This window comes from Emys orbicularis, chromosome 1 (assembly GCF_028017835.1).
Source record: "Emys orbicularis isolate rEmyOrb1 chromosome 1, rEmyOrb1.hap1, whole genome shotgun sequence".
Classification (NCBI taxonomy): domain Eukaryota; kingdom Metazoa; phylum Chordata; order Testudines; family Emydidae; genus Emys; species Emys orbicularis.
The window spans coordinates 57,150,032-57,163,124 of record NC_088683.1 but is presented as its reverse complement, the minus strand read 5'-3'; the positions used below and the strand labels follow the sequence as shown (position 1 = coordinate 57,163,124).

Sequence of the window (13,093 nt, the reverse complement as noted above, 5' to 3'; positions counted from 1 at the left end):
GCCGGCGTCCTCACAGCCAGGTAAGTCGACCTAAAATACGCCACTTCAGCTACGCTATTCACGTAGCTGAAGTTGCATATCTTAGGTCGACCCCCCACTGTAGTGTAGACCTAGCCTCAGTCTCTACAGGACTGGGACCTTAGACCTGTTCTCATTCAGGTTAATGGCAAACAATCACTGATCTGAATGGGTGGAGGATCGGGATTTAAGGCTCCAGTACTCAAAGTAAATTAAACTTCTGATTGTATACACTGTATTTTTATGTTTCATTTAGAAATCTGCACAGGAAGTTCCCACTGTTTCCATTATAATTTACTCCTTTATTTTCACTTGTGTGACACTAACAGCCCTCAATTCCCACTGAATATAGTTGGGGTAAAAGTTAGGTAGTTCTTAAGATGTGCAGGCTCCTTCCTCCCATGGACCTGGTAAGGAAGGTTCCTTGAAACTCATCTCTGCCATGATGACTACAAAACACTTTCCAAAAGTTAGGCAATTGGTAGTCCTTATCAGACTAAAAATGATAATTTCGTTGGAAGAAAATGAATTTCAAAAACTAGCATTGAGATGACTGTAAGTTTGAAAGATCAAGCAGCCCAAATCATACTGGTAGCATCTGACACCCACTTTGCGCTCAATTAGCACAGGGGTAAATGGCCACCCAAAGTGCAAAGCAAGAGATGACTGGGAGCAATATATTTATCATGACAACTCAAGTAAATGGAGAAGTGCCCAGCCTTCATTTTCCTAACATTAATTGGTTTCAGAGACTTATTATTGAATTTTAGTGTCTAGTAGCTAAAATATATATAGCTAGTCTTCTAATAGGAAAATCCCAAGAAGTCACTACGTAACTTAAGTGGTACTGAACAAAATAAACAAATTTTAATTTAAACTTATCTTAATTACATGTACAACAAGCATGCAGTTAAAAGCAGCCATTAAAATGAAAGCCACGTGCACATGGAAGGAAGAGTGAAGGTTCAGAGCTGTTTGTGCCACTGCCAATTGTCAGATACCACAGCTAAACTTATGCAATGTGTTATCCATTACTCAAATGGCACAGCAGATTAGTAGCAATGTTTGATCCTATGTCATATTGAGCAGCTGCTCTTTATAATCAGATAATCAAAATATACTAGCATTGGTTCCAAGCTGTGCAATGAAAATACCTAATACCCTAGGGGTCCCATTCAACACAGCTTAAACTGAAAAGCCACATATAGTGTCTTGCTCCCATATTAGCCTGAGATTCTTGGCAGGAAATTCAGATGGGGGATGGCACCAGTTCTCTCTAATAAGTGCCAACTCATGGTAAGAAATACACTTTCTTCAGTACAGGGGATCCTATCCATTAACACTTTAGTGCATTACACTCTTCGGTTTGTATTCTAAGAAGCATGCAAGATTGATGCCATAAAACTTCTATAAATGCCTGCATTAACAGTCTGTTTAGATTCACCAAAAGTGCCAGTCATAACCTGCCACAGGCAGAAATGCTGCTCCTAGTTGTCCTCCATTCTGCATGGGCAGCAAGACAACCAACTAAATCTTCCAAAGATATTAAAGGCCTGATGCAAAAGGGGAGGGCATGTCATTCTTTAAATTGGGGAGGAGACTGAAAGAAGTTTCATGAACCCAGCATAAGGCTATTAATATATGTAAAGTATCACAATCCCTCTACATGTGAGGGTTGTTTCCACCCTCCCTTCAAAACAGCAGAAAAATACTAATGTTATGCCAGCACTCCAAGAAGCAAGTGCACATTTCTTTTTTAGACCCCTAGGCTCTTGTCCAAATGCAGCTGTGGAGTAAGGAAACATATGATGCTAATAGCCAAGATTATTGGAAGTAATTTCCTTTCACTTTGGTTTTACAGTTCTGTGGATTTTTCTTTCCTGTCTCCATTAACCTGATGAATCAATGCTTCCTTACTCCCTAACAATCTAATTTTTAAAAGACTAAAGGTGATTATGCTTTTTATTATTCTTAGCAAAATTTGCAGTGGACAAACGTTTAATCTATTTACCAAATATATATTTCAAGCTCGAGTAATGGGACAGCAGCCTTCTAAAAATAATAAAGAACAGGGCTGCAAAGTGGAGCTAGTATTTGTTAAGGTGGATAAAGCGATATGTAAGTCTTGTTGGACATAGACCTTTTTGCAGTGACATATTACCTCTAAAAGCACTGCTGTTATCTCCTTTAGACAGTCAAAACAGAATGTATTATCTTGAATGATATATTCAGCATCTAATTCTTCATTTGGGAGAATTCATTTTATGATGTACCTGTCCCAGCCTACAGCATATGCTTAACTGTGCTCTGAGATCTTAACATTAAGCAATTAGACAGACTGGGGCATGTGTTGTGTTGGATTAATGTCATGCCTTTGACACAGCATTAGAAGGCACAAGACCAAACCTTCAATCACAGGGAAGTGGCATTATCCAGTACAACACACATCCTGGCAAATCTTATGATTAGAATACAGCAAGCTAAGAAACAAATGAACATTTGCTTATTTAAAAAAATGTATATATTCTTCCTGCACAAAAACAATAATTAATTAATTTAAAATATACTGCAGAGGATCTCTGAAAGGCAGGAGAAGAAAACACCCCAATGAATGCAATTTCATGCTGTTTTTCTCTTCTTTGTTAATTTAATTTTTTCTACATGAATAAAAGAGTAAGTCATTCTATATGATGTCTGTGTTTCATGGAGAACAACTGAGGTTACAAGTGTCAGAGCTATAACACAACTCTGTTCGGGTAATTTCTTACTACTACTGGACAACAGCTAATGTACTGCAATAGGGCCTCCTTCCTTGTCAAGAATTTCCCTCTAGCCACCAGTAACAACTGGGAATGACTTTTATCCTCTCATTCTCTATTTCTGAATTTATTACTGGACCAAGAAGTACTGGGTAATCAGACCAATGGGGCCCAGTGATTCATGTTGGCCGTGGGTTGAAAGTCTATATTCCAGTAGTCTGAAATCCTACCCTTCCTTCTGTAACTGATATTAGGCTGACCCAGGAGTGGGGGCATAAAACCTTGGGCCGGCAGCTCAGACAGGAGGGATGGTTTGGTTTATAAGTAGTGCTGCTGGAACAAGTAGTCACACCAGTTTCAGAGGGTCCATCACTGGTTGCAGTCTGAAGGACAACAGATAGGCTGCAACATCAAGAAATCTGCCATAAATGGGAAGAGAAGCAACAGGCTGGAGACAACAGGAAGAGACCAATCTGAGAGCACTGAAAGAGCCAACAGGAATACAAGGCTGAGCCAGATTGTGGGGGCAACCTGAACAGGCGGGAAATGCTCTTGTGCATTGAAGCCAGCTCTCTAGCGGACGTGATGAGATGAGCTCAGTAACTGGACATGTGTCTGTGGATAAACTCATTTGTAGGAAGTGTGTCTTTAAAACACACAGATACCATTAAATGGTCTAAGCTCCCAATGCAAGAAATTTGTTAGTCTGATGCGAATGAAAGACCATAAAATCTTCTCCAGACTTTGGGATCATGGCTAGCCACGGCAATGAACTAGTAAAAAACAGCAGTCACTAAAGACAGTGTAAATTTATCATTTGGTGCCAAGACTGCTCATTTTGTTGCCTACTTTGCGGTTAGCACACTAGGATATTCACTACAGTCAATTACGACTAGTTACACCATTCTATTTGGACTTAAGTGCTTTTTTGCACTCTGCCTCTACCAAAATTAATGAAAATGTAGAAAAATAAAAAGAACATTTAAGCATTTTAAGATATCTTGACAATTTGTGTCTACGTACCAGCTCCTTCTGTTCTAATTCTTTGTGATGGCATACTAGGTTCTCCTGTCCCCAAAGTATTCATTGCTGTAATCCGGAATTCATACTCCATCCATGGGATTAAATCAATCACCTTTGCAGTCTCCATATTTCCTTCAATGTTTGGGGGATCTAAATGAAACAAGAGACTGCTTAGAAAGGAGCATTTTGCAGTGAGCTGAAAGAGTAATCTGGTTACAGTTTCTGTAGTTTACCCCTCCTCTCGGTTTGTAATCAGCCACCTAGACGAATACTACATTACTACATTATAAAATGGGATCTCTTTTTTGTACAAGGAGTTCTGCCAGAGAATGAGAAATTGAAATCTATGAGATTATCTGGGATAAACTTTTACAAGATCACAAATTGCAATTGCAAGTGGACGAGTGGTGAAGGTAGCCTTAATAATTGCATACTGGACCTTGTGACATCTGGATATTTCTCCTATAGAATAATGCACTGAGAAAGCTGGAATGCAACTACATTTCATGTAACAATACAATGCTTTTGAAGCTCATAATCCTGGAATTTCACTCATAGTTATGAAAGTTAAATACAAAGTTGAGTAAGTGCCAATGGGCTAGCCAGGCATAGATGGAAAGATCCGTCAACTATCCAGGAATGGAATATATAATATGATTAGAAGTTAGCACCTTGGTTTGGAGGAAGCTGAGGGATTTGAAAGGTCCCTAGCTGGGAGGGGAGTCAATGTTGAATGAGTTTGTGGGTGAACTGGTGGGAAGGGGAATGGCAAGGTAAGACAAATATACTAATATTTATTGTTAAAATAATATACAACAACAAATATTACTATACATTCTAGAATAGGCCTGGTCTTGCAATGCTTGCACTCCCACTGATAATGGGATTTAGGGGTCAATAAAGCTGGGTATGTTTCTAAAGCATCTATCGCTGTGGTATCAAAGCATAACTTAGATGAAAAGTAATAATTGAACTATTAAAATTCTACTATATTTGACAGTCAAAAGATCAATTTGTGGTGACCTAATTCTCAAGGAAAAGATTTTAGACGTCCCATTTGATTAAAGGAGTGTGATTAGGCATAACAAAAGGAATAAAATGTTAATTCTATAGACCATATGGTAATATTACCCAGAATAAATTATTCAAAAATTAAATGTGCTGAGTGGGAAAGAAATTTTCATGGTTGAGAATCTGCACTACTTACTTGTTGGGCAGAATCTCTGCATGTGATTGGCTCATAATAACTGCCAGAATTTAGAAGGGTTTAAGATAAGCAGATTTTCTGAAGAAATGTATTTTGGCATAAAATATTTTCTAAAGAATAAGGCCATGATCCTGGAAAGGCTTATGTACTCAACTTTGCACATTGTTAGACATCCAGAAAGGAATGTATAAAATTAAGCACATGTAAGATGAGTCAAAAGTTAATCTATTGATTTTATTAGTTCTAATACTACCCTTACCTGTTTTGGCATCTTTCCACTCCTCAGAAAGAAAAGTCTTTGACTGGATAGTGTACTTTGAAATAGGGCTATGATTGTCTGTCCCACGACTCCAAGTAAGTGTTACAGAAGTATCTTTAATATCTTCTATTCTCAAACCCCCAGGGGGACCTGGAGGACCTGAAAAGCACATTTGGCAATTTACAGATTAAATTATACTTTTAAAAAGAAAGGGTTTCCTAACTAATGTATTACAATCTATTTAACCATTATATACGATTTCTATTCTCACATTCCCTTAAGAACTGCTTGAAGAATGGGCAATACAATCACGTCTTTATAACCTTCATAAAATGATTTAGCTGATTTCTGCATTTGCATCTAAAAGATACTAAGAGTTATAGCTATTCATGATCCTTTCTAAATTCCACCTAAAACTTGGATGGTCTTATCCCAAAACAACAGACTCATGAACTGAGGACATGATAATATTTGCTAAAGTGAACAGCATTTTTTTCCAAGCCTACATTTTACAGGGTACTTACTGTTATTATGAAAGCACTCCTTTACTCCCCCAATTGGTTCATAAAACTCAAGCAACATAAGATACATGTGTTGTGCCATGCCTTACTCAACTCTAAGAAGAGAACTGCATGGCTACCTGGAACATACAGGTCAACAACCACAAGTGACTAGGACTCTTAGCATTCTAGACTAGAGTGAAACAGAGGACAGTGATGCAACGTGTGTGTGTGTGTGTGTGTGTGTGTGTGTGTGTGTGTGTGTGTATGTGTAGGAATCTTGATCTGTAAAAGACACTATGAAAGTCAGAAGTCCATGCTAAAAATAAACTCCTTGCCCAATAGCTCTGTGATCATCAGCTTTGGCACCTGTTTGTGAATTTTGCTTGTGGGTCATTTCATACAATTTATTTTATCCTGCTTGCATTTGCCGTGGACATTAGGATCGAATTACAAGAAAAAATGAGTAAAGTAAGAAAAGCAGAGGCAATGCATTACAACCGCTAAAATGAGACTTGCTGATTCCCTTTTCATGATTAACAGCTTGTCAAATCTCATCTATGATTCAATGAATTACTCCAACAATCTTTCAGCAGATTACAGCAAATGTGACTGAACATGTCACATGGTATCTTCAGAAGAATAAGGGGACTAGTCTCTCTTTATTGTGCAGACGTGGAAACTACCAGGCTCCTAGCAAATGCAGTGATAGCCTCTTTATAATTTATTTTGATTTGAAAACAAGAGAAATCTCATAAATAAACCAATTATTGACCAAGTTTAACAAAGACGCAGAAATAACTTATGATATTACAGACCTGAATCTAACCTCCCACTAATCACTCAGAAATAAAATTCCCGCTGTATGATGATGACTTCATCATACTATCACCTATGGAAGAAGATTTCCAGAGAAATGGACATCGTCTACAAACCTACTACAAGACTACAGATAAACCTGGAAAAAAAATCAAGATATTTCAGAAAAAAACCCTAAACAAACCCCAGTCCCATCTAGTGGCACCGAAACCACTTAGAGAGAGAGAGAGAAAATGAGTCTGCTCTACAGCCTTAGCTAACAGGCAGTTGGCTTTTAGCTCATGCAGTAGAGGCTCATGCACTAAGCTCCAGAGGTCCCAGATTTGATCCCGCCCACCGACGACCGGGGTCTGTCGGCGTTACATTAAGTTAGACATAATAAATGCAGCAGAGAGCTTCAGACTGGCCACCAAGGAGTTGTGGGTATTCTATGCCATTAAGGTACTGCACGAAAGATCCCACCCCCCAGGAAAATTAGCTAAATTTGTTCACCAGCATGATCCAATTTCTGTATGGAAGTGAAATCTGGGGTCCAACTTCAGCAATTGATTACACTGACTGGGATAAAACCCTTAACAGAAACTCTACTTTTGAAGTTCTACAAACAAATACTCCATGTGCATAGGAACTCCAGGAACAACAGCTGCAGACCAGATCTGGGTCATTTCCCTCTGCTAACCAACATACACCAAAGAATATTTAGTGACCTCTCCGCCAAAGAAGTTCTCACTCACTCTTCTGCAAAGTACAAGAGTATTTAGAACTTGTCCCATATGAAAACACAACCCGCTCCTATAGATCATTGCTCCCTGGTCTCAAAAACTTTTCCACCCTGACCTGTGGAGCAAACAATACTACCCCAATCTGAAAAGTACTTAGGAAGCTAGACCAGAATATAAAATAACAATACATGAGTCATTGGGAAGAACAAATTAAAACTAGGAACAAGCTAAACTGATACAAATCATAGCACAGAAATATTATGCTAGCAGAGTCTCCCCAAATTCAGAAGCAGGGATCATAAGGTGGAAATTGGAAGGCTCAAGGCAAAGTCTAAACCCACAGACGAGTGACTGTGTAGCCAAGAGTGTGACAAAGGAGAGACTGAGACAGGGAGACTTTCTACTCCTGTGTCTCAGACACAAGGAAATGTGAAAAAGATATTTCCTTAAATTATCAGGAATCTTAAAAGATACTTCATCATAAAGTGCCGCAGAAAAAAACTGTGTCTGACTGACTTTGGGAGAAAGGGAAGAGATGACAGAGATAGAATCACATCATGCTACATAGCAACCTGCCACCAAATCAGGGGTGACATATTGGCCCCACTGCAGTCCCATTTACTTCAGCGGGGCCAGGATTTCATTCTAGCACTGGACCGTAATGCAAATAGACACAGGGGATCTATCTATGGTACTTTTGTGGTTCCATTACCGGAGCATCCGAGTGCCTCACAATCTTTGATGTGTTGATATCAATAGCCCCCAAACAGTGTGTAGCCCCATTCTGGGTGGACTGTACCCACCTATGACAGATGCCTAAGAGGTCTGTCTTTTTCTTACACTTTATAAGCATGAGAAGACATACAAATATTGCTAAAGTCTCATTGACTTGAACTTAATATATGCCCTGCTTGATAAACACCTTAAAATGTTTTTTTTATGTAATGGTTGAGACAACAGCATTTTTCTAAGAATTCTTCCTGTTCCACAGCTTTCTTTAATACAGAGCTTAAAATAGCAATCTAAAAATATTTTAAGTACAGTAATTGTTTCTTTTTAAACTGAGTCAGCAATGGTTTCATAAATATAGGGTCCTTTAAACAGAATCTGGAAAGAATATTTTGTTTTGTAGCACTTTTTTCCCATCCTAAAACTGCTTACATACGTTATTTTATTTTTTAAAATTGTATTTATCTTCTATTTTATAATTACTGTATGTTGTTGGCTTTGAAAGTTTACACCTTATAACTAAAATAATAATTTCCTTGAAAGAAAAATTTTCTCATTTATAGAATGATGTGCTTTTGTAAATCTCTCTCGGTGCCGATCTGTATCTTGAGGTGCTTAAATACCTGTGTAAATCTGGTCTTAAATGAATACTATAGCAGTAAGCCTGAACAAAATAACCTAATAATAACTACCAAACATCTCCAGTATAATGGCAGGCAAATTTTCCAAACCCTACACAGAACTGAATAAAGTTCTTTTTCCTAGATACCTTGAAAACTGCATCTGCCCCAAGGCCCTCTTCTTTGGTACCTTTTATGGGGTGCCTTTGTCACCTGTGCGATTCAGTGTTAAACCATTCAGAGACCTGATACAATTAAAAACAAAACCTCATTTGTGCCTCTCTATTAGCTATCAACATTAAACTGCATTATTTGGAAACTATGATAATTATTTTTCCTTTTTGACATTCTCCATGGTTTATAGCTCAACTTGGGGGAACAAACTTTAGCTCTACTTTTGATTTGGCAAAGATTCATTTTCATTGGGCCAAAATGTTTAGGGCGGTGAACAGTCTAGGTTATCAGAAACAGTCATCAGTTGTATGCTGCGAGAAATACAACGTGGTCACCAAAATAATGTATTAATGTTATACCCAGTCTCTCTTACACCTGGAAAACAGAAGTGAAGCTGGAAGGGACAAATATTTTTGCTATACTGGTTTGATTTGGTATCTCATCCTAAAACATATGCAGGGTCCTTAGGGCTCAGGTCCATAATCTCTGTCTGTCACTTGTAAAAGCCAAGAGTAAAGTGCTAACCCATTTGGATCAATGGATCCCTTAGGGCGAGCACAGCACTAGATAGCCAGTCTTCAACTTTTGTTAAAAATCCATCTCTTGACATCACAGACATACCTTGAACCATCCTTTCCAAGAGAAGGTGACTGAAAAGGTCATCAGCTGAATAAGTTCAGAGTTTCTGGTTCCTGACTGTGGCATGGCACAGAGATGGCCCTGTTTGTGAAGACTGATGCCAAACAACTCTCCTTACTGATACTGCTAGATCGATCATCTGCTTTTGACATGAGTGATTACAATGTTCTGCTAGCCCAACTGCACAGACTAAGCTGGACAGGATTGTTCTACAGTGGTTCCATTTGTTTTTATGGAACTCTTTCAATCAGTGGTGCTGGGAGAAGATGCATCTGCCCCAAGGCCCTCTTCTTTGGTACCTTTTATGGGGTGCCTTTGTCACCTGTGCGATTCAGAGACCTGATTCAATGGTATGGTCTTCAGAACACTGTAAAACCCCTATTGACATCATCATATCTCCTGATCACCTCAGCAGTTCCATTATCCTAACTGTGATGTCAGAAGGGATGTAACATTAATCCAGATAAATGGATGTATTGTTTGTGGGAAAGGGAAAACATTTAGAGGAGATTCCATGTACAGTGGCTTTTGTTCTAATACTTCATCTATGAGACATGTATCCTATTTCACCTGGCTCTGTATTATCACTGATCTGTGGACTGTTTTATTGCCATGCTTCTCCACTGACACTGTAGTGACAATGCCACTTTCATCACATTGGCCAGACATGGCTCGGTGTTGGGCACCATCTGCTAAGTGTTGAGCACTCCCAGAGTCTCGCTGTTGTCAATGGGGGAGGGGACCACGCAATCCTGTAGAACCTGTACACCGAATGCAACACTGGTGGTCGTGTCTTTCATAGTATTTCACTATGTGAATGGTAATAATTCTACTCCCCACATACTGGGTTTGAAGGAAAAATATATCCAACAGGATATTCTCTTATTTAAAAAAAAGTGTTACTTACTATTTTCATTATATTAAGCCATATAAATGGACTATTCCTTTCCTTCCAAAGGAGTCTTCTGTAATGTCAGTATATTCATCCAGTTGAAATGATATCTACTCTACTCAGGGCTGTCCCTAAGGGAGGTGTGGGGCCCGGGACATAGGTGCTCCCCCCGGCTCTGCCCAGGCCCCACCCCCACTCCACCTCTTCCCCCAAGACCCCACCTCGCCTCCTCCCACCCCTGCCCTGCCTAGTTCCGCCCCCTCCCCCAAGCGGCTGCACCCTCGCTCCTCTCCCCTCCTCCCCAGCACCTCCTGATGCTGCGAAACATCTGATCCGCAGCAGGCGGTAGGCACTGAGAGAGAGGGGGAGGAATTGATTGGCTGCGCCCGCCAGTGCGAAGGAGGCGCTGAGGAAGGGGGAAGTTCTGGTAGAGGGGCTCCTCCTTGCCCCACCCCACCGCTCGCCTCCCCATTCACCTCCTCACCCCGCTCGTGGAGCCCCTCAAAGCACGGGGCCTGGGCGGTCACCTTGATTCGCCGTACCAAGGGACAGCTCTGACTCTACTGTTAGATTGTCAATAGAAACTTCATTTGCTGTTATTAACCACAGGAAATTAAATTTAAAAAGATACAACAATGTTAAAACTTACCAGACTCTAAAAATGAAGGAAATTCAGAATCAAGGCATAAACTGTCCTTTAACTACCATACTGCTGTCTAACATACTTGGTAAGTGGGTCAAAACATACTGCCTGTGCTGCCCCATGCATCAGGTATGTCACTTTTGACATTCCAGAGCATCAGCACTTCAGAGCATGCTGTTGCTGTCTGCAGAGAAGTTGCATGTGAAGGCCAGAAAAAAACAGATTAATTCACCCTGTTGAACCTATGCATTGTAACAGATGTTTTAAGATATCTACCATATGAGCAAGCACACTGTTCTGAGACAACGGCAATACTTAGGGACAGAGGGATGAGTTAATGATGGAGTGATAGCCTTCACTCCAAATTTCCTTGTTTCAATAATTTAAACATCAGCAGGACTTTTATTGTAATGTTTAGTTTCATGCACAATATACAATTCAGTGAAACATTATGAATGTCTGTTTCAAAATTTAGTAGACAAACAGGAATGACATTTCCTCACTCTAGTTTGAGAAGTTTCGTTATATAAAAGTGAACACCAAATTAAGTTGTCTAAAAAATATATCAGGAAAAAAACATGATAATGAATCTTTATTCTTATACAGGAAATGCATTAGAAGCACACTGGATATACTAACAGAACACACACATTTAAATATCTTCCCGAATAACAATCATGAGTAGATTGTAAGGTGTTCAAATATTAATTTCCTCCTAATTTTAATCCCCATCAATTCTTGATGAGAAATAAAATGGATTTAATGAAGAAAAAACAACTCCCACCACTCTGCTAACCTACATAAGAGATAGCAAAATGCCTAATTATTTTAGGTTGAAAAATCTTACCTCTTACAACAAGGTCAGCTGAAGCTGAGGAGTTGTCAACAATTGTCTGTGCTGTGCACGTGTATCTTCCAGCATGCTGCAGCTGTACATTTTTAATAAGCATTTCACCATTGTTCTTTATCTGTTACAAAAATTATATCATTTAGATTAATAATTTTCTTATATATTTTTAATACACAAACACACACACCTCTATCATTTGATATACAGTGATTGTCACTCATGACTAACAAGTGCTCACTTTCAGGACAGAAAGGAGACGATTACATCCCTCAAAAGAAATGCTTGATTTATTTATATTGTAGCAGTGGGAACTACTCAGTATTTCTTGAAAAGTTGTTGCTTTTTAATAGAGCTGAAAATCCAAATGTTCTGAAACTAAAAACTTTTTCACTAGCCAGTATTGCACTTTGTGCACATGTACCACGTGCACGTACACTGCCACATGAAAACACTGGTTTACAATAGTTTTAGCCTAGAATTTTGCATGATTCACTTTTCCCAATATTACTTAAATTATTGTGGAATTAAGCATAGATATAGAAAAAACCCAGCAGTGGATAACACCACAATCTATATCCATGTCAGTATAGATCTGCTCCATATATTGGCCCAGATCAGGCCCCAGAAATATATGTATGGATCAGCTGCCTCCATGGCACTATCTTCTGCCTCCCTGGGATGCCACAAGGAGAGAACAAGCCTGTTCAAGACCAAGAGGCTACGCTGTCCTCCCAATAGCATCACATTTGGATAAAGATCTTCAACTCCAGGCTGTATCACCTTTACATGGAAACCCTCCATACTGGGAGCCAGTACCCAGTGGGGGCTGCGCTGACGGACCAGCAGGGGGAGTGGCCGGCCTCACGCACTACATCTTCACCCCGCCACCAGCTTTACACACCAACTCCCATAGTCGGCCACTGGACCCCCCACTCACCACTGGTGGGCCAGTGGCTGGCAAGAAGAGATCTGGCCAGCAGCAGGTCCCACCAGTACTGATGTGGTGGAGATAGAAAATATGGGACAATTTGCCTGTTTTTAAGAAAAAGTCAGGACACCTACAGGAGGGCTTAAAAACAGGACTGTCTCTTTAAAAACGGGATGTCTGGTCACGCTATTGTTTCCTACTAACATACAATAGAACCTGTATATAGGTAACAGTCATATGGTGTATAAGCAACACACATCTATGAAGAGTAAACAGTGTAAACAATGTGTATACCTAATAGTGATTATGGG

The 13,093-nt window shown here is 39.6% G+C and overlaps 1 protein-coding gene across 1 annotated transcript in view; it reads right to left on the bottom strand.

Annotated features, from left to right (window-relative positions):
* CNTN1 (contactin 1) overlaps positions 1–13,093 on the bottom strand; it is a 177,169-nt gene that overhangs the window by 76,797 nt on the left and 87,279 nt on the right. Inside the window, 3 exon segments of the mRNA XM_065400114.1 lie at positions 3,801–3,950; positions 5,267–5,425; positions 11,852–11,972. Coding sequence (XP_065256186.1) covers positions 3,801–3,950; positions 5,267–5,425; positions 11,852–11,972 — 430 coding nt within the window.